This window comes from Myotis nattereri (assembly GCF_964212035.1).
Source record: "Myotis nattereri genome assembly, chromosome: 2".
Lineage (NCBI taxonomy): Eukaryota > Metazoa > Chordata > Mammalia > Chiroptera > Vespertilionidae > Myotis > Myotis nattereri.
Genome location: NC_138076.1, coordinates 338,896 through 366,717, shown reverse-complemented (window position 1 = coordinate 366,717; position 27,822 = coordinate 338,896). Strand labels below are relative to the sequence as shown.

Genomic DNA, 27,822 nt, shown 5'->3' with positions numbered 1-27,822 from the left:
GCGGTTATCGTTTTCAAGTCCAGACCTGGGGGTCTTGACCTTCACACTTGGCCTCTTTCTGTCATTTTCTTTCCTCAGTCCTTTTCCCACCTCTGCCCACTGCCCACTGCTCCTCCCTCATCCCTCATCCCTCCTCCCTCCTCCCTCCTCCCTCCTCCCTGCCACAGGCGAGTCCGTGCTCAGGATTCCTGTGAAAGATCAGTTAGCGGTTTCTTTCTTCCTACAAGTTTTTGTTGGCATAAACTCACTCCCGCCTCTTACTTTTGCTTTCGCACCCTTAGTGAGAGCTGTCAGCAGCCTGGGCGTGTGTGCTGGGTTTTGTGCAGCTGCCGGCACAGTTGTAGGCGCTGAGGTCCTTGGTTTGGATGCGCCTGTAACCCAGTGTTGGCCTGCAGCTCCCCGGCGCAGTGTCCCGGCCTTTGTTGGCCGTCTTAGCATATACGGAATTCTCAGGGGCACTGGGCAGTTTCACTGAACTGTGTTTTTGCTTATCATTTTGTCAAATTCCTAGACTTAGAATTAGAGAAGCTTACTTTATCTCTGCTTTTGGGTTGCTTTGGTGGTTTGTAACCTTTACATTTTGTTCATGAAATAAATGCCTTTCAAGAAATACAAAACAAAAACTCTTAACGCTAGTGGTGTGGCTCAGTGGATAGAGCATTGGCCCACAGACTGAAGGGTCCCGAGTTCGATCCCAGTCACGTGCATGTACCTCAGTGGGCTTGATCTCCAGCCCCAGTCAGGGCATGTGCGGGAGGCAATAGGTCGTGTGTCTCTCCCCCTCCTTTCCACTCTCTAAAAATCAATGGAAAAATATCCTTGGGTGAGGGTTAACAAAAATACAAAGAGCAAACAACCCTAAACAACAAAAATTAGAAAATACATGCCGTAACCGGTTTGGTTCAGTGGATAGAGCGTCGGCCTGCGGACTGAAGGGTCCCAGGTTCGATTCCGGTCAAGGGCATGTACCTTGGTTGCAGGCACATCCCCAGTAGGGGTTGTGCAGAAGGCAGCTGATCAATGTTTTTCTCTCATCGATGTTTCTAACTCTCTCCCTTCCTCTGTAAAAAAATCAATAAAATATATATTTTTTAAAAATTAGAAAATACAGAATTTATATATTTTTTTTAATGTCTCCTGTTGGTTTAAAGTAATATTAGAATTTGAATCTTAACATTTTCCAAGCAAATTCCTTCGAGAGCGTGGTGGGGACGCCCGGCTGTGGGAGGGCGCCGGCGCCTGTGGCTGGCGCCCTGATGGCCTGTCTCCACAGTGGACTGGATCGTGGCGGACATCCTGGCCATCCGGCAGGGCGCCCTGGGCCACGTGCGCTACGTGCTGAAGGACGGCCTCAAGTGGCTCCCCTTGTACGGCTGTTACTTCTCTCAGGTAACGCCCTCCCGCGCTTTTTAAACGTGTGTCCAGCTTCTAAACGTTCTAGACTTAAACGTTAAATATACGCTTGGCATAAATGTATAGGTTGGGGGTTGTTTTTCTGAGTTTAATAGCTTTTACTAAATTGAAGTAATTTTATTTCAGATTTTTAACGGTGTGTATTTGTATACATGTCTGACTATCTAGACAGTTTTATTAAATAGCAAAAATGCAAATGTACAGAAATCAGACAAAGAGGGAAATTTAACAGCATAGAATTTGATAGACAGTTACCTTAAGAAAGCAATAATAAAAGTGATTATGGCCTAGCCTGTGTGGGTCAGTGGTTGAGTGGTAACCATGAACCAGGGGGTCATGGTTTGATTCCTGGTCAGGGGCACGGGCCTGCGTTGCAGGCTCAATTCCAGGTGCGCTTGCAGGAGGCAACCGATTGATGTGTCTCTCTCACATTGATGCTTCTCTCCTTCTCTCTTCCCTCCCTTCTACTCTCTCTTAAAAAAAAAAAAAAAAGAATCATAAATGATAGTCTTGTTTGAAAAGGGTGCTTTAGCTCCATGAGCAGCAGTCCCAGGAGGGTAAGTTTCTGTGGAGCAAAGAATATTCATGAACAGATTCTGTACTGTTTTGGAATTCTAAAAGAATCAGAAGTCAAGACATCTTTCAAAGTAAAAAGACAACTTACACCCACTGTTCCCATCTCAGTTTTCCTTCATTTCCATTTTACTAGGATCCTTTCTCTTCTCTTCCTTGACCTTCCCAACCCAAGACAGGCTGTATTCTCAAAAAATCAAAATCACAGTTTTATGAAGTAGTTGAAGACCAGCCTTAAACATCCAGAGCCCTGGAAGATGCTTAGCTGAGGGTGTGGTAGGAGTCTACCATTTAGTAGTGACCTGGGAATGTTGGCAGAGTGACTGGGGGTCTTGGGTCTTTTTCTGAGAACACGAAGATCCCACAATAACTTGAGAAGTCCTTTAGCCCATCCACTCTACTATTCAGGTAACCTGGGCATGGTAGGTTTGTTCTCAAGGTGCCTAAGCTGATGGGCCTTCAGCCAGGGTTGCTCTGTAGCCTGCGTGAGCCTGACGAGCTGCAGAACAACCTGCCCTGCTCTGCTCCCTGGAGAGGCCTGGGGTGTGCGTGTGCTCTCCGTGCCGGCGTGGCGGTGCCCTGCTGTGCGAGGGTCTGCCCCAGCCACACGTGTCGGGCGCTTCCCCGCCCAGCCCTGTTCTGGAGGCACCAGGCCCGCTCCTGCTGTCCTGCCCACCCAGGCCTCCCTAGCAGCTGTCTTCCCAGGCAGGTGTTCCTCCCTCCTTGCCCTCCCTCAGGCTGTTCCTCAGCCTGACGTCAGTGCCTGTCAGTGCCGGGGCCCAGGATAGGTGTCACCAGGACCACCACCCCCCCACCCCGCCCCCGCCACTTCCACTCTCTCCTGTCCTGCCTTTCCTTTGGGCTCTTTCTGAAAATACCACGTTCTCTATACCCTTCTTGTGGCGCATGTCACTTCCCCTGCTCAGTAAGCTTCTTGCTTCAGTCTCTTGGGATGTTTTGAATTAAAATAGACTTTAGTAAGCAGGTCAAGTGACAGGAAGAAACGCTGCGTGGAGAATAGACGCACGTCCCTGGAGGCTCAGGAGTCTCACCTGTGGTGTGTGCAGCCCGTGGCTTTGATCTCCGACAGAGCGGGCCCCCGGCAGTCCTGTCTGTCCGGGTGAATAAGCAGTGGCCCTTGGAGTGTCCTCTCTGCGCTCCGATGGCCGGTGCACACGTGGAAGGAGCCGCCACCCGGTGGAAGACCCCTGCTTGCCTCTCTCGTCATTCCTGTCACTCAGACTGGATGCGGACGGCACGGTGCAGCCAGTCCACTTACTGCAGACGAGCTCGACTTAGCACAGAGGGAAGCAGAACTAAAGTAGAGGCAGATGCTGCCCTGATGGGAGTTTCATTAAGGTTCCTGCGTGGTTCTGCGTGGGCCAGGCTCCTGCAGCTGGGCGGGCGCACACAGCAGGCCTGTTTGCTCCCAGGCCCTGAGCGGGGACGGGCGGGGGGCAGTGCTGGCAGGCCTCTCCCTCCAGCCTCTCCTCCCTGCCGTTGACTCCTCCCGCTGTGGCCTCTCTCCACTCCTTGGAAGGCACCGTCCTGTCCTGTGGGATTAGGGTCACCCGGGGACTCAGGACCTGCATCTCTCCCTGGAGGCCCCTCCCAGACACCGTCACCTCGCAGGGCAGGACTTCGACACAGGAATGTGGGGGACACGGTTTCGTCGGCGGCAGTGCTGCGGACATATCTTAGTCGGGCTAGTTTCTGACACCCGAAAGACCATAAATGTGGACATTTTAAGCACACTTGGTAGTGATTTCACAATTAGTGGAAAAATTGAGAACTAAGATGCATCTGAGATCACGTTTTTTATCTTAAAAATGCATTTTTAAAAAATAAAGCATTTTTATTTTAACTGCCAACAAAACTAAGCAATAATGTACTTTGCAATATGCAGCTTTATTTGAATTCTGTTGCATCATAGGAGAATTTCAACTAATGTCCTTTAGATGGGAATGTTTGAGCGTATTCAGGAGTTTCCTGCCGGCCTGTGTGGTGCCGGCCGCTGGTGCTGTGACAGTAACGCTCGCTCTCTGGCCTGTTGCAGCACGGGGGCATCTACGTCAAGAGGAGCGCGAGGTTCAGGGAGAAGGAGATGCGCCAGAAGCTGCTGAGCTACGTGAGCGCTGGGACCCCGGTAAGTGACGGCCGCCCTCCGCTCGGTGCGCGGTTTAGGACTTGGTGAGATGTAAGGATTGTCTGCCAGGCTGTTGTCCGTGTGTAAGGAGTAATTCAGGGCTTTGTTAAGGCCACAGAAGCCCTCCCCATAGAGCAAGCACATGGGGACATGAGACGGTGGCTGCGGACGGATGGCGGGCCTTTGCTGGGGCTCGGTTTGACCTGAGAGAGCAGGCAGGGAGGACGCGGTGTCTGGTCTATAAATAGCAGGCGGCTGCCTGTCACTTAGGCCTCCACCTGCTCTGCCTGGTCTCCATGTCAGCGCGTCCAGGCGGCTGCTTTCTGGCTCTGAGGGCCGTGTGACTTCTTGTGTAGATTCAGTTATTTTAAAAGTCAAAATTAGTGTCAGTATCTGCAAACAAAGAACCATTCAGTGTAAGTATTACTTTATAAAATTCCCCCCCCCCACCCCCCGCCCAAAGAATCTCGGTATTCGCTTAGAAAGATGCTGACGGCCGCCCGGCGCCCTCACCCTGCTCCCCCAGAACCCAGGAATCAGTGCCTGCGCTTCCTCCAGTGCCCGGGGGCCCTGTGGCTCAGAACCTCTCCTCCAGGGTCAGGCTCCTTCCTGTCCTCCCCGTGCCCTCCCTGCAGCGCGTGGTGAGGAGGAGTTCTCCCTCCACCGCAGCTGGTAAGCGCCCGCGGCAGGTGCTTGTTCACAGCCGAGCGCTCCTTGTTTCGCACGGAGGGGCCGTGGGACTCCGCTCTGGACGGCTCACCTGCAGATGTTCGGCGTGGGGCTGGTGTTCTCGGGTGGGAGAGAGATTCTTTGAGCATTCAGCATCCTAAATGAAAGCCTCTTATTTTTTTGTTAATAAATTTAAAAGCTTGGGATAATTTTGGATTTACCAAACCCAAGTGAAAAAAGGCGCCTCTGGAAAGGAAGAAAATATTGCAAACCATGTATCCTGTAAGAGGTTAATTTTGAAAATACGTGGGACTCAAGCAGCTCAGTAGCAAGAAAACACATCACCTGGAAATGGGCAAAGGGCTTGACTGCACACTCTCCAAAGAAGCCCTGGGGCGGGGGGGGGGGGGGCAACGTGACAAGGTGTCCACGCCCCTGATCGCCCGTCAGGGCCACAGGCAGGTGTCACCTCAGCCTGGTAGAGTGGCTGCTATCAGGACGTCAGGAGGTGTGGAGAGAAGGGAGCCCTGAGATGCTGTTGGCGGGAACCTAAATTGGTGGGGTCCTTACGGCAAACAGAGCAGAGAGCCCGCCAGGGTTAAAACTAGAGCTGCCATCGGATCCGGCAGTTCAACTTCTGGGCGTAGATCGAAAAATATGTATCTGACCACTGTCTCGAAGCGACACCTGCGTCCGTGCTCATTGCAGTAACACTCACAGCAACCAAGGTAAGGATGCAACCTAGGAGTCCATCAGTCAGGGAGTGGCTATAGAAAATACGGATCAAGAGAGAAGGAAACCTGTCATTTACGACAGCACAGCAGGGGCAAGGTTTTTATCTATGGAAGAGCTGTTGGTGAGGGTGCCTGATGTACATCCAGCTGCAGGTGTAGCAGGTGGGACTGGGTGGGTGTGCTTTATGCACACACCCAGGTTGCAGGTGGGATTGGGTGCATCTTGCTGTATGCACATGCCCAGGTGGTGCAGGTGGGACTGGGTGGGTGTGCTGTATGCACACGCCCAGGTGGTGCAGGTGGGACTGGGTGGGTGTGCTGTATGCACACGCCCAGGTGGTGCAGGTGGGACTGGGTGGGTGTGCTTTATGCACACACCCAGGTTGCAGGTGGGATTGGGTGCATCTTGCTGTATGCACATGCCCAGGTGGTGCAGGTGGGACTGGGTGGGTGTGCTGTATGCACACGCCCAGGTGGTGCAAGTAGGACTGGGTGGGTGTGCTGTATGCACATGCCCAGGTGGTGCAGGTGGGACTGGGTGGGTGTGCTGTATGCACATGCCCAGGTGGTGCAGGTGGGCCTGGGTGGGTGTACTGTATGCACACGCCCAGGTGGTGCAAGTAGGACTGGGTGGGTGTGCTGTATGCACACGCCCAGGTGGTGCAGGTGGGACTGGGTGGGTGTGCTGTATGCACACGCCCAGGTGGTGCAGGTGGGACTGGGTGGGTGTGCTTTATGCACACACCCAGGTTGCAGGTGGGACTGGGTGGGTGTGCTTTATGCACACACCCAGGTTGCAGGTGGGATTGGGTGCATCTTGCTGTATGCACATGCCCAGGTGGTGCAGGTGGGACTGGGTGGGTGTACTGTATGCACATGCACAGGTGGTGCAGGTGGGACTGGGTGGGTGTACTGTATGCACATGCCCAGGTGTTGCAGGTGGGACTAGGTGGGTGTGCTGTATGCACATGCCCTGTGCAGGTGGGACTGGGTGGGTGTACTGTATGCACATGCCCAGGTGGTGCAGGTGGGACTGGGTGGGTTGCTGTATGCACATGCCCAGGTGGTGCAGGTGGGACTGGGTGGGTGTACTGTATGCACATGCCCAGGTGGTGCAGGTGGGACTGGGTGGGTGTACTGTATGCACATGCCCAGGTGGTGCAGGTGGGACTGGGTGGGTGTACTGTATGCACATGCCCAGGTGGTGCAGGTGGGACTGGGTGGGTGTACTGTATGCACATGCCCAGGTGGTGCAGGTGGGACTGGGTGGGTGTACTGTATGCACATGCCCAGATGGTGCAGGTGGGACTGGGTGGGTGTACTGTATGCACATGCCCAGGTGGTGCAGGTGGGACTGGGTGGGTGTGCTGTATGCACATGCCCAGGTGGTGCAAGTAGGACTGGGTGGGTGTGCTGTATGCACACGTCCAGGTGGTGCAGGTAGGACTGGGTGGGTGTGCTGTATGCACACGCCCAGGTGGTGCAGGTAGGACTGGGTGGGTGTGCTGTATGCACATGTCCAGGTGGTGCAAGTAGGACTGGGTGGGTGTGCTGTATGCACATGTCCAGGTGGTGCAAGTAGGACTGGGTGGGTGTGCTGTATGCTCATGTCCAGGTGGTGCAGGTAGGACTGGGAGGGTGTGCTGTATGCACACGCCCAGGTGGTGCAGGTGGGACTCGGTGGGTGTGCTGTATGCACACGTCCAGGTGGTGCAGGTAGGACTGGGTGCAAGTAGGCCTGGGTGGGTGTGCTGTATGCACACGCCCAGGTGGTGCAGGTGGGACTGGGTGGGTGTGCTGTATGCACATGCCCAGGTGGTGCAGGTGGGACTAGGTGGGTGTGCTGTATGCACATGCCCAGGTGGTGCAGGTGGGACTGGGTGGGTGTGCTGTATGCACATGCCCAGGTGGTGCAGGTGGGACTGGGTGGGTGTGCTGTATGCACACGCCCAGGTGGTGCAGGTGGGACTGGGTGGGTGTGCTGTATGCACATGCCCAGGTGGTGCAAGTAGGACTGGGTGGGTGTGCTGTATGCACATGTCCAGGTGGTGCAAGTAGGACTGGGTGGGTGTGCTGTATGCACACGCCCAGGTGGTGCAAGTAGGACTGGGTGGGTGTGCTGTATGCACATGTCCAGGTGGTGCAGGTAGGACTGGGTGGGTGTGCTGTATGCACACGCCCAGGTGGTGCAGGTGGGACTCGGTGGGTGTGCTGTATGCACACGTCCAGGTGGTGCAGGTAGGACTGGGTGCAAATAGGCCTGGGTGGGTGTGCTGTATGCACACGCCCAGGTGGTGCAGGTGGGACTGGGTGGGTGTGCTGTATGCACATGCCCAGGTGGTGCAGGTGGGACTAGGTGGGTGTGCTGTATGCACATGCCCAGGTGGTGCAGGTGGGACTGGGTGGGTGTGCTGTATGCACATGCCCAGGTGGTGCAGGTGGGACTGGGTGGGTGTGCTGTATGCACACGCCCAGGTGGTGCAGGTGGGACTGGGTGGGTGTGCTGTATGCACACGCCCAGGTGGTGCAAGTAGGACTGGGTGGGTGTGCTGTATGCACATGCCCAGGTGGTGCAGGTGGGACTGGGTGGGTGTGCTGTATGCACATGCCCAGGTGGTGCAGGTGGGACTGGGTGGGTGTGCTGTATGCACACGCCCAGGTGGTGCAGGTGGGACTGGGTGGGTTGCTGTATGCACATGCCCAGGTGGTGCAGGTGGGACTGGGTGGGTTGCTGTATGCACATGCCCAGGTGGTGCAGGTGGGACTGGGTGCGTTGCTGTATGCACACGCCCAGGTGGTGCAGGTGGGACTGGGTGGGTGTGCTGTATGCACATGCCCAGGTGGTGCAGGTGGGACTGGGTGGGTGTGCTGTATGCACATGCCCAGGTGGTGCAGGTGGGCCTGGGTGGGTTGCTGTATGCACATGTCCAGGTGGTGCAGGTAGGACTAGGTGAGGTTGCTGTATGCACATGCCCAGGTGGTGCAGGTGGGACTGGGTGGGTTGCTGTATGCACATGCCCAGGTGGTGCAGGTGGGACTGGGTGCGTTGCTGTATGCACACGCCCAGGTGGTGCAGGTGGGACTGGGTGGGTGTGCTGTATGCACATGCCCAGGTGGTGCAGGTGGGACTGGGTGGGTGTGCTGTATGCACATGTCCAGGTGGTGCAGGTAGGACTAGGTGAGGTTGCTGTATGCACATGCCCAGGTGGTGCAGGTGGGACTGGGTGGGTGTGCTGTATGCACATGCCCAGGTGGTGCAGGTGGGACTGGGTGGGTTGCTGTATGCACACGCCCAGGAGACTGAGCAGTCAGGTGTGTCCATCACATCCGATCACCCGTGGGGCTGTGCCGTTCTGTCCCCGGGCAGTCGGTCGCTGCTGTGCTCCGTCACTGCAGGGGCGATGAAGGGAGTCACACAGGCTGGGCTGTTTGGCGGGGTGGGTGTCTGGCGTTTCCCGCTGAGCATGGCTTCTTTGAGATTCATCGCATGATCATGTGAAGTATGGGTCAATGTTTTTGTTCTCACTGCTGAGTAGGATGTCATTGTGTGGAGGTGCCACCGCTTGTCTCAGTTTGGGACAACAAAATATCTAACTTCTCTCATGTCTGTGGGCTGCCTTATTCATATTCCTGACAGTGACTTGAAGAGCAACAGTTTGCCTGACTTGGTGGCTGAGTGTTGACCTATGAACCAGGAGGACACAGTTGGATTCCTGGTCAGGGCACATGCCCGGGTTGCGGGCTCGATCCCCAGTGTGGGGTGTGCAGGAGGCAGCCAATCAATGATTGACTCTCTCCTTCTCCCTATCTCTCTCTCCCTCTCCGTTCTTCTCTGAAATCAATAAAAATATATGTATATTTTTTAAAAAAGAAAAACAGTTTTTAGTTCCTCCAATTCATTGATTCTTCTCTTAAGATTTCTGCTTTTTGTGTCCTATTTCAGAATTCTTTGCCAAACTCAAGATTATGAGACTTTCTCCTGTTTTCTTCCGGAAGTTTCATAGGTTTAGCTGTGCATTGAGGCTGCCATCTAGTTTGAGTTAACTTCTGTGTGTGGTGCATTTGGAAAGGTGGGGTGGAAGCCTTATTTTGTCCTTTGGCTACCAGACATGCTGGTGTTGTTTTTGTAGCTCAGCTCTGAGTCTAGGGGTTGACCCTGCAGTTTCACTGTTTCTGTTCTGACTTCCCAAGCAGGTAAGTGCCACCCAGACCGAGGGTCACTCAGCTCACATGATGTGGTGCCTTCCCCCCAGCGCCTAAAGCACGCAGCAAGGAGGCTCTGTGCAGTAACACTGTGTACTTTGTGAAATGTGAACACTCGTTACCTTTTATATTATGGGAATTTACGTATTTATATTTGACTTTCCTCAAATAAGATGTCCTTAGGGACACAGATATCTAAAATTTATGCCTTTTTAAAGTCATTTTGCAGAATTGGGAGGGAGAGAGACTCATTAATCATTACTTAATGGAGGCTTTGCATGAGTCAGCGCTTTGTGGCTGCGTTTTCATTTAATGACCATTAACAGGCAATCAGAAATGGTCGGCTCTTGGTGACTGACTTACCAGTGAGTGCAGGCTGCGTTTTGTATATCGTCTGCGTTAGGTAAGGCCATTTGAATTTTGCGTTTGGTTGCTCTGCTTGAAATGAAGGCCAGATGTAAACGAACGTGCTGTTTCCAGCCGTGGGAGACGCTCTCTTAGCCTCCGTGAGGCTGGCCTGGGTAAGGTAACAGCAAAGCTCACACCCCAAATCTCGCCCTTTCTGCCCCGCAGATGTACCTGGTGATTTTTCCGGAGGGGACGCGGTACAACCCCGAGCTGACGAAGGTCATTTCCGCCAGTCAGATGTTCGCTGCTCAGGAAGGTAAGCGAGCCTTCGCTGCTTTTGAAAAACGTTTTAAAGACGATGACCTTTAAGTCTTTGTTCCCAGAGAAGATGTTTATGTCTCCCAGCAATTGAAATGCATGAGCGTGTTTTCCCTGAGTTTATGTCCGTGTAACCCTTAGGGAATGAGGGTTCTTCTCGTTCACATGCCGAGGTCTCACACCCGAGAGGTGCAGTTCAGAGGCTGGCCAAGCACCGTGTCGGTGCCGGGGTTCAGGTGACACCGTGTGGGTGCACGATGCCCCGTGAGGGCTCTGTGTGACGCAGTTGACAGGCCTGAATTGGAACCCCAATGGTGACACCTCCTGGCTGTCTGGGTGCCGGCTGCCTGGTGTTACGGCCTGCTTCCTCATCGCTTAAGAAATACACACCTGATGGGACGGACCCAGGTCAGTCTGTGAGAACCAGCTGAAGGTGGGGCGTGTCTGCTGGAGAACACGACACAGTGGGTCACGGACTTGGAAGCTGCTTTATGTCCCCAGTAATGAGAGTGTTCTTGACATCCATGTTGTAGAAAAGTGGGTGACTCGTCTACCCGGGAGCAAATGGGGGGTGAACATAAAGCAGTGGCCCTGCTGTTTTCTCTGGTGAACAAGCGAGACACCCACATACAGGTCCCCACACATGGGTCCCCACACACCGGTCTGTGGGGATGTCCTGAGGACCCTGAGCAGGCTCATGCACCGCCATCCCGGAGAGCGGGCTGTGGAGACGCTCGTGGCCAGGTGGTGGCTCCCCCACGCACTGGGGAACATCAGCACGTGGCCGGTGCAGCGAGGAAATCGTTTTTAATTTGATTTATTTTTAGTTAATTCATTGTGATCTGACGTGAATGCTCCGTAGGATGGAGTAACTGCAGACAGTAGCAGCTGTGTGTCTGCACCCAGGTCAGCCTCAGGGCAGGGCTCCAGAGGCGAGGCCGGCTGGCTGCTCCGCGGGCTGAGCAGCACCTCTCCTTCCACTGCCTGAGGTGGGGGTGGGCGGGCTGGAGGGTCCAGGTGACTTGGGCACCTCGCCTGGGCGGGCTGCATCAGCTGGGTGCAGCTCAACTCTCTCCCTTTCCATCCTCCTCACGGCGTTCGTCAGTATCGTCTTGCCAGGATACAGTCTGAGATGTACGTGACCGTGAGCTGGGGCTGCGTTCCCTCACGTGTCTGATTTCTGGAACCCAGACAGCTACTTGATCCCTTTTGCTGTGGGTCCCTGTTTGTTAGACAGGAGTTACACCATCTCTTTAAGGGGCTTTGGGGAGGCGGTGACTTCCTGTTTGCAGACAGCAGGTGTGGAGGGCGCTGTCTGCTGTGCTGTGCTGTGCTGTTCACAGACGGCATCGGCATTGCGGTCGGGCACCCTCGGGTGTCCTGGAGCCAACGCCCCGCAAGGCCACGGGAGGTGGAGCTTTCCGGGAGTCAAACACGACCGGGAATGTTGAGGTGGGGTTGGCACCTTGACCATGTTGTTCAAGGGTTAACTGCATGTACGGGGCATGTGATATGTGAGTGTGTATCTGTTTAGGTAAAACAAACGTTTGTATGCAAAGAGATTTGTTCCCTGTGTTATATTTACTCAGAGTCATCATTTCAATCCAAGCTCCAGGCCCGGCATCGGCCGCCTCCGCGGCTTGCACCAGCAGGCTTCCTGCGTTTCTCCCAGCCTGGATGGGGCCTGGGGCCTGGGGCCTGGGGCCTGGGGCTCAGGTGTCCTGTGGCCGCGGTTTCTGGTGAGAAGCATCCTCCTGGCGTGGGAGGCTGCCGCCCGCCTGCTGTGTCCTCACGCGGCCTTCCCAGTGCGCACACAGGCTCCTCTGTGCCTCCCTCTCTTGATGAGCACACAGCCCTGGCGGATGGAGGCCTGCAGCTCTGACCTCACTGAATCTTAATTGCCTCCCAGAGGCCCATCTCCAGGCCAGGCCACAGGGCCAGGGCCCAGAACCAACTGGGCAGGGGAGGGTACCTCAGCTCATGCAGGCCTATGCTGTTTCTCTGTGTAATGAGATTTAACACATATTTCTTAATCCGTCACTTTAAAATCAGTTCACCTTTATTATTTAATCTCAACTGAGATGGCTGTTTATATGCCTATTAAGAATTAATTTTTTAAAATCCACAGCAATTTTGTGATGTGTTTTAAAACAAGTACTTTTAAGTAATTTTTTAAATTGTGTAATCGTGATATACATTTGAGCTTCTTAGTCTAACAAGAACCCAGCCACCTATAATTGATCAGTTATTGGCCTTCCATTTTTCTGAGTTGTAGATCTTTCTCAAAGCTACCAAAAGGGGAAGAAAAGTTTGTATTCCTGATGTAATGTTTAACTGCTCACTTTCCTTCTTTAACTTCTGAAACTGGGACACTGTTGCCGTCTGTTCAAGTCTGTTCTCTTGCGACTCGGAAGGTAATTATCCGCACCACACCACACCGAGGAGATGGATCGATGGATCGTGAGCAGCAGGTCTAGAAACAGTGTTTCCTGTTTCCCTGCGCGTCAGGCACAACTTAATGAGATTAATTAAAAACAGAAGACTTGTTTCTCCGCCTGTTAATTTTTCCTCAAGAAAGTTGAAACTAGTAATGCCTTAGTCTGATATGTTTTGCTACTAAGCATCGTTAATTTTGCTCCTAAAATACCTTCATTTGATCCTGACTTAGCAAGTAGAAAAACAATTGAGATTTTTTAAAAACTGGCACTTGTTCACACATCTAAGTCATTATGCCAGGCACCACGCTTCCTCCTCTGGACAGCGGTGCCGCTGGCTGAGCAGGTGGGTGCGTCTGATGTGTCTTAGCCCGAAGCATGTCCAGGCCTGGTTATTGCTCGTTCCTGGAAGTATTGCTGAAGAAAGATCAGGCACAAAATATGTTGATTCAGTATTAGGGTTGTTATTTAACATATGTTTGTGTTATAGTGTCTTGAATTAACATTGTTTACTTCGAAAATTGTTATATTAATGGTCTCTAAATTCCCTTCTTACTTGAAACTAAATGTTAGTCATTCTTTTAAAAAAGACTATTCACATTACCAAATAAATTGTCCAAGATTTTGTTTAACTGCAATCTCTCCAGGACAAAACCAGATTTTGAGAGATTGAAGTATAGGTAGAGTCTTCAGGACACTGTTTCTGCCAGGCAAGCAAGTTGTATATTGAAGGCTGCTCACAGTTATACTAGTAGATTAGCAAAAGTAGAACTTTATTTTCAGAAAAGCTAACAGGAACTTGTCATTTAGGAACACAATGGTAAGGATAGTTCAGCATCATAGGTGAAGGCATTGTATGATAGTATATGAAGAAGTTGTATAAATATATCGAAAGGAGGCGCTAGCTAGTAAAACGGTATTAGACAAAAATAAAATAATACGGGGGTTCTCACAGCCCCTGGCGAGGCCACCCCCACTTGCTGACCCTGGTGCTGCGACGCGGCACAGACCGCGGATTCTCAGGCTTGAGCCAGGGACGGCTCTCTCATGTCACTCGAAGCCCTGGGCAGTGACCAGACCGGACGTGTGTTCGTAAGTCACGAGGAGACAGTGTCTGCTTTCTCGCCTCACACAGGGACTCCAGCCCTCGCCCACTCGAGCTTCATGCGCTGGAGGTGCTGGTTCGGGTGACATTGCCCAGCGGCCACTTCTCAGTGGTGGGCGTGGTGGCCGTTCCTTCTGGGCCTTCCCTGCCAGCTGCCCCCGTCTCCTGCTCTCTTCCTCCCTCGCTGGCCTGGCTGGGCCTTTGGAGCTGGAAGGCAGAGCTGGAGCAGGAGGCGGCTTGGACCAGAAAGCTGTGGAGTCATTAGCGCTGCTCACAGTGCCTTCCTGGGGGGGGGGGGGGCGGGGGGGGGCCGGGGGGGTGTTATTGTTAGTGTGGTGTGCATATTAGTGGTAGGTATTTCTTTTTTCTTTTTTTTAATGTTTTTTATTGATTTCAGAGAGGAAGGGGGAGAGAGGGAGAGGGAGATATAGAAACATCCGTGATGAGAGAGAATCATGGATCGGCTGCCCCCTGCACACCCCCCACTGGGGATGGAGCCTGCACCCTGGCATGTGCCACGACCGGAATTGAACCGTGACCTCCTGGTTCATACAACGCTCAACCACTGAGCCACACCTGCCGGGAAGTGGTGGGTGTTTCTTAATCATTCATCACAAAGCTTTATTACAATGCATTTTTTGGAAATATTACTTCTTTGTCCTTAGCTGCCTACTCACTTGGACTCCTAATCACTTGTTCTTGCTGAGCAACATGGGGGCTCGGTGGGACCTGGCTGTGCAGCCGGTTGAGCGTGCTCTGGCCTGCACACCTGCGGCCAAGGCAGAGCAGCCGGTGAGAAGTGGGTGCCAGCGCAAGGAAGGAGGTAGTGACCGATGTCGCTGGCGAAGGAACGCTCCCTAGCTGGCCACAGTCAGACTTGCGCTTTAAGTTTGAATAGAGGGAGCGGCTCTGCCCTGGGGCCACGTGGTGTGGGAACCTCTGCTGTTCCCACAGCCTTTGCATTGCCAGCATTCCTCCAGGCCCGGCTGGGCAGCTGCTCCTCCTCCGCTCCTCTGTGCTGGGCGGCCCCCCCTCCTCTTCCCTGCTCCTCTATGCTGGGCGGCCCCCCTTCCTCTCCTCCACTCCTCTATGCTGGGCGGCCCCCCTTCCTCTCCTCCACTCCTCTGTGCTGGGCGGCCCCCCTTCCTCTCCTCCACTCCTCTGTGCTGGGCGGCCCCCCTTCCTCTCCTCCACTCCTCTGTGCTGGGCGGCCCCCCTCCTCTTCCCTGCTCCTCTGTGCTGGGCGGCCCCCCTCCTCTCCTCCGCTCCTCTGTGCTGGGCGGCCCCCCTCCTCTCCTCCGCTCCTCTGTGCTGGGCGGCCCCCCTTCCTCTCCTCCACTCCTCTGTGCTGGGCGGCCCCCCTCCTCTTCCCTGCTCCTCAGTGCTGGGCGGCCCCCCTCCTCCGCTCCTCTGGGCTGGGCGGCCCCCCTGATGGGCTCCCCGGGTGGGGAGCGGAGAGCTGCTCCTGATGACACTGTCCGGGAACATCTCACCGGGAGAGGGCAGCTGTAGGCACAGGAGGGAGCAGGGTTCTTAGCGCTTGTGGGAGCACTGATAGCTACCTGATTATTATTAAATTGCAATGTTTCTCAGATAAAGAAGGTTTTTTACAAAGAAGCTTTTAAAAAATGATGAAATATACCCGAGAGAATTAAAATCCTATGTTCATACAAAATGTTACTGGTGCACGTACGTGCGGCGTTCGTATGTAGTGGATGTAGTGGACATACATGTGTGTAGCACCATTCTGCACAGTAGCCAAGGGCGGAAGCCACCAGGGCCTATAGTGTCGGCGGAGATGGAAACGTGCTGTCCACACGTGCGCTGTCGTTCAGCTGCAGAGGAGCGGGGCCCTGAGGCGGCCACCGCGGGCGGCCCCGGGTCTGAGTGCGTGAAGGATGCCAGTCACAGATGTCCACACCATAGGATTCCAGCTCTGACATGCTCTGCAGGCAGAGCTGTCGAGGCCCAAAGCAGGGGCCTGGCCCTGGGATGGGTCTGGGTGAGGAAATGGCCTGGGGTTTGCTGGTGCTGATGGTTGTGCAGCCCTTTGAATAGGAAAATCACTGAACTGTGGCTTTAAAGGTGAGTTCTGGATTGTGTGCTAGATCTCAGCTTCCTGGAAAAGGGCACCAGAAACCCGAGTCCCAGGCGGGTGCCTCCCAAGCGGCCAGTCAGGTGCTGGTGGGGATCGGGCCTGGAGCCGTGAGGCCGGCCAGGGCGCCCCCCCATCTGCCGCCCAGTGAGGAGGTCACCAGGTGGAGGCCCCCCCGCCCCGCCTGCCTCCCAGTGAGGAGGTCACCAGGTGGAGGGCCCCTCTCGGGCCCTGAGCCCCCAAGGCCATGGGTCTCGCTCGCACAGGTGCTGCTGTGACTTAAACATCGTCACGTGCGGGCACGTTCCCATCCCCAAGTGCAGCACATGTGAGGGCGTGGCCTGCGTGGCTTCGTCTGTCTCTCGACCTTTGATGGCGGGCAGGTCTGCGAGGGGTGTGCCTGAGCCGCAGCCACACGAGTGCTCTTTCCCAGGCCTGCCCGTGTTGAAGCATGTGCTGACGCCGCGCGTGAAGGCCACGCACATCGCCTTCGACTCCATGAAGAACTACTTAGATGCCGTCTACGACGTCACTGTGGCCTTCGAAGGGACCGTGGATGACAAGGGGCAGCGGAAAGAGGCGCCGTCCATGGTCGGTGAGTCTGTAGTCAGTCCCGTGTCCTGTGTTTCTCCAGGATTCCACATTCGTCTGTGACGGCGTGGATGCCAGGAGTCCCGCGAGGCCTGGTGTTTCTCAGTTGGTCCTGTAGACAAGCCCCTTGTCAGGAACTCAGCCTCTTTCCACCCAAAGTCCCCACAGGGGGCGGGGCTGTCATCTGCATGCATTTGCATACAGTGTTTCTGAAGTAGGGTCACTAACAAGAAAGCTAAGTGTGACCTTTCTTTCAACACACTAAGTTCTCAGGTCGCTGAGCTGTGACTGTTGGGTGTGACAGAGAAAGTAGAATGTTCCGTGAGCAGATCTTTAGTGAAACAACTGAGACCCTCTGACTGCTGGGGAAGTCTGCATGGAGCAGGCGAGGAATGCGTGGCCGGGTCACCTTGTCAGCATCCACTGCGCTGACAGGAGCCGGGAGCTGGGGCGGGCCTGCGCCTCGCCGTGGCCACCGTCTGGCGTGGCACCCATATGCTCGTCCGAGTGCCTCTCACAGGGTCTCTTGTAAATGAAAAGAAAGCCCGTGCTCGCTGTATGTGCAGAAGGCACCGAGAGGAGCAGGGAGGCCTGGGGGGAGGCGTGGGGAGAGGCGGGGGCGGAGTGGGAGAGCTGGTCGCGGTCGTCAGGAAACCTGAGCCGTCACCCCGAATCACGTGATGGCCCTCACCTTTGCCTTCAGCCAGGGGACGGGAACATAGGAGGCTGGGGGTTTTCATTTTCATTGGGACATGGGGAACATGTTACACATGAAGCAGTTGAACATGAAAGCTGTCCACCTGCCCCATGTCCACCTGCCCCATCCAGCAGGTCCCCGCGCCCGTCCCAGAGACCTTTTCAACCACTAAAGGAGCCGTTGACCTGTTGTTACATTGAAAACATACAGACATTTAGTTCGACAGTGTTGTCATTAGTGTATCAGACAGTGTTTAAAAATAGGATTAAACCTGTTTTTACTTTTATGGAAACCAAGTGGAATCCCCACAGTCACAATAACCATTGTAAAGTGCTGCTTTCATTGGTCCCTCGGGGCCTGTGACCCTGGGGGTGAGAACTCAGTGGCTGGGCAGTGTCCACAGGATGCATACCCGCCCTCCCACCACTGCTACTCCTACGGGCAGCTGGCCGAGCCGCTGGCTTCGTCACAGACTGTCCTGTGTTTGAGAAGGTGGCTCGCGGACTCACCCGTAGCCGTGGGGAGAGCAGAACCCCTGCTTTCTGTCTGTGACGGACGGCTCTGCAGGAATGACACCAGCCTGACCTGGCAGACAGGACGGACACAGATGGGAAGACACCCCTGCTCAGCTCGGGAGGAAGGCCTGCTCCTTGGTGTGTGGAGTGGGCCTGCCGGCTGCAGCGGGAGCCGTGCCCAGGAAGAGGGCACAGGCTGAGGACAGAGTGTTCGCAGGAAAAGTGCCAGCCACATTCATAATGAGAAAAGTGCAAGTTCACGGTGACAGGGAGACGCTGTTCTTTCACCGTCTGCTCGGCCGCCATCCCAGGCACAGGCCGGCGGTGTGTCCAGGGTCACAGTGTGGGTGTCACGGCCTGTCCCTCACCTGGTGCTCGAGGTCCCGCCGACAAGGCCTCACCACGGGCCTGGCTGGTGCCTCGGGCCTCGGCCCCCGCACACCCTCCCTCCGGGCGCAGACTGCCCACACTGGCTGGTGAGGAGCAGGTGGAGGGACCCAGGGTGCACTGTCCCTTAGGGACGCCTCAGCCCCGGGAGCGTCAGCATCCTTTCCAGTGCTGGGCCTCCCCCCTCGCCCGCATCACCTGGCCCAGCCTCACCTCCCACGAGGGCAGGGCCCCCGCAGCCGCCCCCGCGCTGCAGTCGGGGTGACGGGGACGGTGCACTGTCTGCCTCCTCACGGAGGAGCCGTGCAAACCAGAGGCGAGGCGAGGGGGAGGGGCGTGTGCTCGTTCACACGGTGCACATGGGGCGAGGCTGCACCCGGGCTCCCGGGCTCCTCACAGCGGCCCACGCGGCTGACCTGCCCAGGGTCCACGTGGGTGCAATTGAAAGGTAGAACCTGAGGAAGGTTAAGACCAAAGTATTGAAAGATGAATCTTCCCTGTTGTAGAACTTTCTCATGTTTGCCATCCAAGCCAGTTCACTCTTGGAAGTCTGTAAGAAATAAGGTGACTTTTGATGCCTGAAAAGCTGCATGCTACTGAGGTGGACGCCAGAAATAAAGGACAGAGGGGAGAGGATTGACTTGGCAAGGAAGGGGTGGGTGGGTTCCAAGAGGGTAGAGGCTGTACCTCTGTGCGGAGGGCTGGAGCCTCCGGCTGGGGGCTGGGGGGCGGTGGGGGCTGTGGGCTGGTGGCTGTGGGCTGTGGGCGGTGGGGGCTGTGGGCTGGTGGCTGTGGGGGCGGTGGGGGCTGTGGGGGCGGTGGGGACTGGGGGCGGTGGGGGCGGTGGGGGCTGTGGGGTGGCTGGGTGGTGGGGGCTGGGGACTGTGGGCTGTGGGTGGCTGTGGGCGGTGGGGGCTGTGGGCTGGGGGCTGTGGGTGGCTGGGGGCTGTGGGTGGTGGGGCTGTGGGCTGTGGGCTATGGGTGGCTGTGGGGTGGCTGTGGGCGGTGGGGGCTATGGGCGGTGGGTGGCTGTGGGCTGTGGGCTGTGGGTGGCGGTGGGGGCTGTGGGCGGTGGGTGGCTGTGGGCTGTGGGGGTTGGGGGCTGTGGGCTGTGGGGTCTGGGGGCTGTGGGGTCTGGGGGCTGGGGGCGGTGGGGGCTGTGGGCTGTGGGGGCTGTGGGCTGTGGGCTATGGGGTGGGAGCCCGCTGATCAGAACCAGCAGGACCACATCTCAGCTGGAAGTGAAAGGTCTCAGCCTCGCACTGGCTTCCCCCAGGGAGCCTAGTTGTCCCTGAAGTCTCCCAGGAGGGTTGCTTGTTCTCGAGGAACTGACATGTTCCCAGGAGCGGGAGTTGTGTAAGGGCTGGTGCCAGGCGGGGCCGGGAGAGCAGGCCAGCCAAGCAGAAGCCAGAGCAAGGCGTGGGGCCGGAACAGGGCCTCCGGACAGGAGGGAGGCTCAGGTGCGGGGCAGGGACCAGGGATCCACCCCGGGAAGAAGTGCCCGATGGGCCCCGTGCTTTGGCGAGCGAACCAGGCACACCCCTCCCCCGGGTGGTCTCCCAGTGGGTGGGCGCGGACTGGCCTTGGGAGGGTGACCTCTGGGTGTGATGGTGCCGGCAGCAGGGGCCGCTCGGGCAGGTGCACCTGCAGCAGGTCCAGCTCCTTCCTGCCCCTAGGCTGGCGGCAGGTCCCGGGGGTCAGCGGTGGGGCTTAGCCTTTAACCCTTTGTTAAGGAATCTGTACTCTTTATTTTTAAACTTTTTTTTTTTGCTTCATTTTCATTACTTTGTATAACCATGAATTCTAGACTAAAAAAATGAAATACTTTTGGTTTTTGTTAGAATTTCTCTGCAAAGATTGTCCGAAAATCCATATCCACGTTGCTCGCATCGACAAGAAGGACGTCCCGGGGGAACGCGACTTCATGAGGAGGTGGCTGCACGAACGGTTCGAAATAAAGGACAAGTGAGTGGCAGTGGCTCAGCCTTCAGAGGCTGTGCCTCCCTGTGAGCCAGGCCCTCAGTCCGAATCCCAGGGGGCGGACCAGGAAGCAGAAGGTCCCAAATGAGACCTGCGGTCACAGCTGGTTCATGTAGTCCCTCCCCCGGTTCCTCATTGGCTGAGTGCTATTTGTCACCTATTTCCTATAGGTCGCCCAGGTCTTGCTGCCTCCCATTGGTTATTTAAAAATTTGGGCTGGGCCTTCTCTAGTGGCCTCCACCTCCCTTTGTCTGGAGGAATCTTCCTGGGACACTGCTATCGGCCACTTCAACAGCCCCTGGCCACATGCTGTTTCTTTTCTACAAAGATAAATCAGAGGTGTATTTCTCACAACCTGATGTCAGCTCCCTAAACAGCTGGACCAGACGTGGTGTGTCCCCTGCGAGCTCCTGGGGTCAGCCCAGGGCCGGTCCAGCACGTCTGCGTTCCTACTGGACGGGACGTCCCTGTGAGAGGGCCCCTCCTGTGTTTGCAGACGACTCCGTGGTCAGGTGTCAGTTTCCTCGGAAAAGGCACGGCCGGCGGTGAGCCTCCTGGTCTGCCGCCCAGGCCGAGGGGGAGGCTGTGTGAGCCGCTGGAGCGATGCCGGCCTTCCCTGGAAGGGGGGGCAGGGCATTTCCCGACCAAAATGTCTTTTGGGGCCTAAACAGTTTCTGGGATTGACCCTGTGTTTGTCCATCCGAATGACACGGGACAGACAAGAGCGTTGAGCGTGGCGAGGGTTACCTGGAAGGCACAGGTGTGTTTGGGCCCTTCTGGGTGAGGCCTGCGTAGAGAGGTCGTGCCGCCGCCTCAGGAGCGGGCCTGGCCGCCAGGCGCCGGGGAGGACGTGGTGTCGGATGCCACACGTTTCTAAAGCGAGGACCACAGAGCTCTTCTTGAGAAAAAAAATTATCTATCTATCTATCTATCTATCTATAGGTAGGTAGATAGATAGATAGATAGATATTGATTTCAGAGAGGAAGGGGAAGAGAGAGAGAAACATCAGTGATGAGAGAGAATCATGGATCGGCTGCCTCCTGCACGCCCCCTGCTGGGAATCGAGCCCATAACCGGGGCTGTGGCCTGACTGGGAATTGAACCCGGGCCCCTTCAGTGCACAGGCCGACTCTATCCACTGGGCCAAACCAGCCAGGGCAGACTTCCCCTTTTTGTACTATTGTGTTGGACATTTTTTATGTTGAGTATGTCCCTCCATTAACACTCGCATTTCTAAAATAAGATGGAGAACGAATTAACGATACGATTTTCCCTTTGGGCGGCTTTTCTGATTCCATGGAATGAGACTCTGCGTGTGGCTTTTGGTGGGGGGCCTGGGGGAGGGAGGGAAGTTGGGGGAGATGGAGAAAACAGGGCGTATCCCCCCAGGCCTGAGCCAGGGCCTGGCAACACGGAAGGAAGACCTCAAGGCTATAAAACAAAAGCGTCCCCACCATGATGGAGGAATGGAGTACACACTGGGCTCTTTCCAAAGTCGGGGGCTGCAGGGAAACCCTGTTGCTGGGCCCCCTTCATCTACGAGCACCTGTGACTCCAGCCCACACCCGGGCCGAGCGGGACTTGTGGACGGGAGGCGGCAATGGCTGGAACTGAACGTGAACCTCTCCTGCCCCGGCCGCAGGTTACTGATCGAGTTCTATGACTCGCCGGATCCGGACAGAAGGAACCGGTTTCCCGGGGAAAGTGTCAGCTCTAAGCTGAGCCTCAGGAAGACGCTGCCGTCACTGCTGGTCCTGAGCGGCTTGACCGCGGGCATGCTGGCCACCGAGGCCGGGAGGAAGCTGTACGTGAAGACGTGGCTCTACGGGACCCTGCTCGGCTGCCTATGGGTCAGTATCAAAGCGTAGACCCCAGGCCGGGGCGCTGCGTGGTCATGGCTGTTCGTGAGTGTAGTCAGAGTGTAAATAAAGCTTGTTGACTGAGTGTTGGGCACAATAGAATCTCTCACCAGAGCTGGGGGGCAGGTGATCTGGCAGATGCAGGGGCTCGGGCATCGGTGCTGGGCTCTGGGGGGGCGCGGGCTCGCTGCTGCCCTGGGCGCTGTCGGGAGCCAGGCCAGCTCAGCGGGGCTGTGGGGCTCGTCACTGTGCGTCACTCGGTGGCGGCACTCGCGAGCATTCGCAGTATGTTTCACTGATTGTGTTATTTCCAGTTTTTACAACTTGACTGGTCCAAAGTCTGGTCACTAAAGTATTGAGAACCTTGCAGCTCCGTAACGTTTTTCTTCCTGCGTAACTTCCTCCAAGTCAGTGAAGGGAAGTGGACTGAAGGACCGAGGGAGAGGCAGACGGGCAAGCCACGCCCTCTCGTGAGTACCTGCTTCCCGGCTGGTTTCACTTTATAGTTGCAAAGTAACTCATTTCTGACGTTTGTTGAAACAGCCTCATGTGCACACTGCACGCCATACAAGGGTAGTGGACAGTACGAGAGTCGGCGCCGTTACGTGGTGGCAGGACTTGCACTGCCTGGCGCTCTGCAGACTCCAGCCGAGCTCTCCGCACTGGTAGCACCTGTGCCATATGCACCCGCAAGCCTTAAGGCTCCTTCCTTCCTATTTAAGACGACCGTGGCGCTCCTGGGGGACCCGCGTCCCAGCGCTCAAGGTGCTGGAGCCTCGTCTGCTGGCTGACCTGCCTGTGCCTTCTCCGGTCACTCTGGGTTTAGAGCATTTACCCCACATCGCGTTGCCATCCCGTGGCGATCCTCTGTGTGGCCAGCCAGGTGCTCGTGGCTCCCACGGAGCTGCCAGGGAGCGTGTGTGGCGGGTCGTCCCCCACTCCAGCCCTGCTGGGGCATCGCAGTCCCGCCAGGACGTCCGCCCTCGAGCCAGTGAGGCCTGGCGTCACCCACGGGCCTGCTGGGCACGTCAGCCTCAGCGTGACAGGTCGCAGCCCTCTGTCCCCTCGACCACGAGCTGCGTGTCAGGTGCCTGGTCTCAGGGTTCCTGTCACGGACTCTTGACGTGCGACCTGCTCTGTTTCTGGGTCATCGTCAAGCGTGATGCCTGTTGGTCCCTAAGGCGGGGGCTCTGCTCCTGCTGGGGGGTTGGCCCGTGGCTGTTGCTGCGCCCACCAGCCCATCTCGAGGGACTGCTGACCACAGTGGTCGCGGGGAGTCCTGCCTGGCTCTCCAGAAGGGGGTGAGCCCCCTCGGGCCCTGGGCCTCGCCTGGGAGCGCCGGCCTGGGCGTGACGGGGTCGGGGAAACCTCTGAAAGTGTTCTCAGACCAAATTGCAACCTTTCTGACCTGTAAAGTGGAACTCGGCTCTGCCTTTGTTACGTGCTTTTTAAAGTCTTAACATTAGACCTGCTTCTGACCAGAGCAAACTGCTGTAGGTTGTGTAACTGCCGGCAATGTGCTGGTTATGCTCTGAATCTAAATTCTAAGAAGCAGTTTACAATTTAAGAATTGCATTGATTGTAATGGACTTTAAGAAGGCAAAGCGAACTGCGTAAGATCACTTAGACATTCTGTTTTTATGACTATCCTTATATTCTTCTCACAAAGGGCCTGTAAAATACTTGTTAAAAAATTTGTATCAAAATGTTTGGAAAATTAGAAGTTTCTTTTTAATGTGTGTTGAAATGACCTGAATTATTATTTTCTAAAGTGAAGAGCCTGCCTCGACTTGGAAACCTCTTCACATAATATCACTCGCTTTGGGTCCTGTTGTTAATTTACCCCTCGGTTCGATGTCATGCCTTTACGTTCTTCAGAGATGGGTGTGTTCGGGTGAAAGTAAAAGAAAATAAACCTTTCGCTGTCTCACGTGTGTGCTGTTTGACCTTCCGAGACCCAGAAATTCCCCGCTGTCTTCCGTTCCATGAACAGGCTTCCCGCTGGCCCTGCCTCCTGAATGCATAAAACTATATATTTTTAAAGTGTCGAGCAAGTTTAAGGAAAAAGACATGAATCACTCAGCTGTGAAGCAGTGTATTGGTAGTGATATAACTCCTTGCTTGACAACCTCACTGAGCGTGCCCAACGCGGCGGTGGCCAGTCCCCGACCCATCCCGGTGAGTCCACAGCAAGGATTCGCTGCTTGTCTCCTTTCCCGGGTTCCCTTCCACTGGGCGTGGCACCCAGTCTCGAGGGCGTGAGTTTTACTCTTTCCTCTGCAGTGTTACGTGGCTTCAAATCACATTCGCTGAATAGTCTGTCAATAAGGTGGTCTGATTAGATGGACCATTCAAAAAATACGAGCGAAACGTATGAAAAACTTGCCCATCACGTACGGACAACGCACAGTACCTGCCAGACACACCCAGATCACACCTGAGAAGGCGAGGGTCTGTCCTTGGGGGGACAGGTGTGTGGTCCAGGTACAGGTCGGCCTTGGCAGGGGCTGCTAGGCTTGGGGTGCTGGGCTGGGGAGCGGCCAGCGTGCACGGAGCGCCGTGAGGTGAGCTGGAGGCTGCGGGCACGTCGGGCCACGTCACTGACAGCACCGCCTCTCAAAACCGAGCTTCTTGTGGCTCAGACGGCGTCACCTTCACAGTCCCTTCCGCTCCCGAGTCTCACCTGTCGGGGGAGGGGTGGCCGGGGGTCCCGGGGCTAGGCCGCTGGAGTGTGACTCCTCTGCCCTTGGCCAATGCAGTGACCTGGAGTCGGTTCCCAAGCTCTGTGCCTCAGTTTCCCTAATTGTAAAGGCAATGACAAGAGTGGCACCTACCCCATAGGACTGTGGTGAGGATGGAGCAAGGTGTGCACCTGAGTGGAGCTGCCCCGTTCCAGAGGCTGGGTGTCTGAGGTTCTCAGAAGCGTCCCCACCATTCTGCGTGAGACGATGGCAGGACCCCTCCGCTCACCCCCGCCCCCCCCCCCCCCCAGGGAATCCCAGTCTCACGCTGGGTGGCTGCATGGCTGCGCTAGGACTTCATCCCACCCATGTCTTTCATTGTAAATCAGCGCAAATCCTCGCCCATGTGGCCGCCAGCTGGCTCCGCCGGCACCGGCGCTGTCATGTGCTTAGGTGTCTGGGCTGTCGGTTTCACTTGGCACGTGACGCTGTGACAGGGAGTAAAGTCTGTGGAATCCGTGCGAGCTCTGCCCGTGTGCCTCACCTGTGCGTGGTCGGTGCTGTCGGTCCCTGCATCTCCGCCCTCTGTTTCTAGAAGTTGAGATGAGTAAAGAGCTTTATTTCATTTTAAATGTATTTTTATGGTTGACAGCATTGGAGGCACCTCCCGTTCCCCCCTCCCCGCTCCTCCCAGCCGTCCCCCTCTCCCTATCGCCTGCCGTGGGCGGCCCATGTAGGTCTGGAAGTCCTTTGGTTCCTCTCTTCTCCAGTAAAGGGTTCCGGTCAGGACTAGCCCATGGCGAGGCCCCTCCTCCTCGGCGCTCCCCCCGAGGTGCCACTCATTTCCTGGTCCGGTTTATTACTGACGGTGGCTCCAGTCAGACATAAAATCAGCGATGGGTCCTCAACCGGGCTTGGCCTTGAGGCCGTGCATGCGCAAAAGGCCAGGCCGAGGGTGGGGCACCCGTTAGGGGCTGTGGGTCGCTTCCGCCCGGAGCCCGGACCGCAGGCTTTCCCGCACTGCGTTTCCCGCACCTCCCAGCCCCGGGCCTGATGCACCGGGACCGGTCAGATACGCTCCCCCTCTCCAGGCAAGCCCACTCCCTGGTCCTCTCCGCTGCCATCATCGGCTTCCGACAGCCCTGGCCCCAGCGCGGGCACTGCCCGGCCCCAGTTTGCCTTTTAGATGTGTGAGTGGCCCCGCCTTCTCACCGCACTGCCCTGGGGGTGGCTCAGTCCCAGGGCTCCAGGGCCCTCGAATTGTGAAATGTGCTCTTGGTGTCCGCTGCACAAGGTTTGTAAGGATTAGTCCAAAACAGAACGTGCAGCAGTTTATCATCTGGACATTGAGGACATCTGTGACAATAGGGATCTCTTCTGCTCAATGAGTTACTGACATGATTCCACCTGTGTGCGCGTCATAGTGTGGCTGCTGGCAAAGGTAATTCGTCGTGTCTGGCAGTACTGGGTGGGCAGTCGGCTTACAGTTGTTGGGAAAGACGTGCAGGTTATGTTACTACAGTCGCTTTATGGCCTTGGGGTCACCGTCCATGCAGCTGTAAGCCTACTTTTGCCCAACCCTGCGTATTTGTACTGCACAGACCTGGTCTCCCGGGTGACAGGGTGGGCGCACAGCATGGCTAGCCTCACCCAGGAGGTGCCTGCCTAAGGCTGTACCTGTCCTGTCATCGCCACGCCGGGTTAAACATCCATGGGAGGCCTAAGTCAGTTGTTTTAACTGTGCAGTCTGAAGTCAGATTATTTGAAAACATGAACAGCTTTTAATAGTATTTATTCAACATTTAACATGTGGTAGGAAAGTTATGAGTGGATAGGGTCACCCGCAACTGCTGGTGGAGGCAAGGCCGCACGGCCAGGAAACAGCACCTGACGCTGACTCAACCCGAGACCTGCTGGCTCCGGCCGGCGCCGTGCGCTGCCTCACGCTGTGCTCGGCTTGTTGCTGTTTTTCTTAGGGTTCCCGAGTTCACAAACGGGAGCCCGGGCGCTGGTGTTTTGTGTAGTCGTCTTCTCTGAAGGCGGCTCCGTATCAGTCACAGCCCTGGTCGCTGTGCCCACAGGTGGAGACCAGGTGAGAACCTGGTCTCTGGGACCTCGGCCAGTTTGAACTCCAATGACCAGATCCTGATGTGGTTGTTGGAAGCACAGCATAAAACCATATGGCAGATGAAGCTGATTCCATGTAGCTGAAACGTGTGTGTACATGCAGATCTATGTAAAAATGCAGGCCTACGTCCTGGCGGGTGTGGCTCAGCTGGGCGTCACCCCAAGCACGAAAGGTTGCCAGTCGATTCCTGTTCCAGGGCACATGCCTGGGTTTCGGGCTCCATCCCCGGAGAGAGGTGCGTGGGAGGCACCAATGGATATTTCTCTCCCTTTCCCTTCCTCTCTCTAAAGCAGGGGTCCTCAGACTTTTTAAACAGGGGGCCAGTTCACTGTCCCTCAGACCGTTGGAGGGCTGGACTGTAGTTTAAAAAAAAACTATGAACAAATTCCTATGCACACTGCACATATCTTACTTTGAAGTAAAAAAACCAAAGGGGAACAAATAAAATATTTGTATTTGCATGTGGCCCGCGGGCCATAGTTTGAGGACCCCTGCTCTAAAGTATCAAACTGTTCATTGACTCATTTACCATCTATGGTAAGGATTTCTCGGACGATGCTGAATTCCTCTCTCTGCATCTTCAATGTTGAGCCCAGGATCTGGGCGACCTCCCTGAAGCCTTGATGCAAGTGACTCTCCCGTGCTCCTTAACTCCCGTACGTGCCCCGTCCCGCTCCTCACACCGTACAGAAGCCACCCGTGTGCACGGTCACGCGTGCTCCCCATCAGCTCGGCCGGGGCGGCACCGCGCCTTTAATTAAAGTGCTCTGCGTACACAGGGGCACCGCTCTCCAAGCATCAGCCATGTCCTTGTTCGCGGGAAAGCCCCTGAAGAATAGCAGGCCTTTCTCATTTCCTGTCACTCAGGCCTCACACCCAGGCCAGGAGGCCGGGAGGCGGATGGGAGTCCCCAAGTGTCCCACCACGAAGGTCAAAATCTCATC

The 27,822-nt window shown here is 55.8% G+C and overlaps 1 protein-coding gene across 13 annotated transcripts in view; it reads left to right on the top strand.

The window, feature by feature from the left end:
- The window catches only part of AGPAT5 (1-acylglycerol-3-phosphate O-acyltransferase 5), a 62,133-nt gene that overhangs the window by 13,322 nt on the left and 20,989 nt on the right, over positions 1-27,822 (top strand). For 11 of the 13 annotated variants that reach the window (XM_081082584.1, XM_081082577.1, XM_081082581.1 and 8 more), the window contains exons 3-8: positions 1,274-1,389; positions 4,043-4,132; positions 10,312-10,402; positions 16,473-16,634; positions 20,071-20,194; positions 21,853-22,060. In XM_081082584.1, coding sequence (XP_080938710.1) covers positions 1,274-1,389; positions 4,043-4,132; positions 10,312-10,402; positions 16,473-16,634; positions 20,071-20,194; positions 21,853-22,060 — 791 coding nt within the window. Of the gene's footprint in view, positions 1-1,273; positions 1,390-4,042; positions 4,133-10,311; positions 10,403-16,472; positions 16,635-20,070; positions 20,195-21,852; positions 23,989-27,822 lie in introns of those variants that run through there. The other 2 variants (XM_081082574.1, XM_081082585.1) reach the window with 2 other exon arrangements.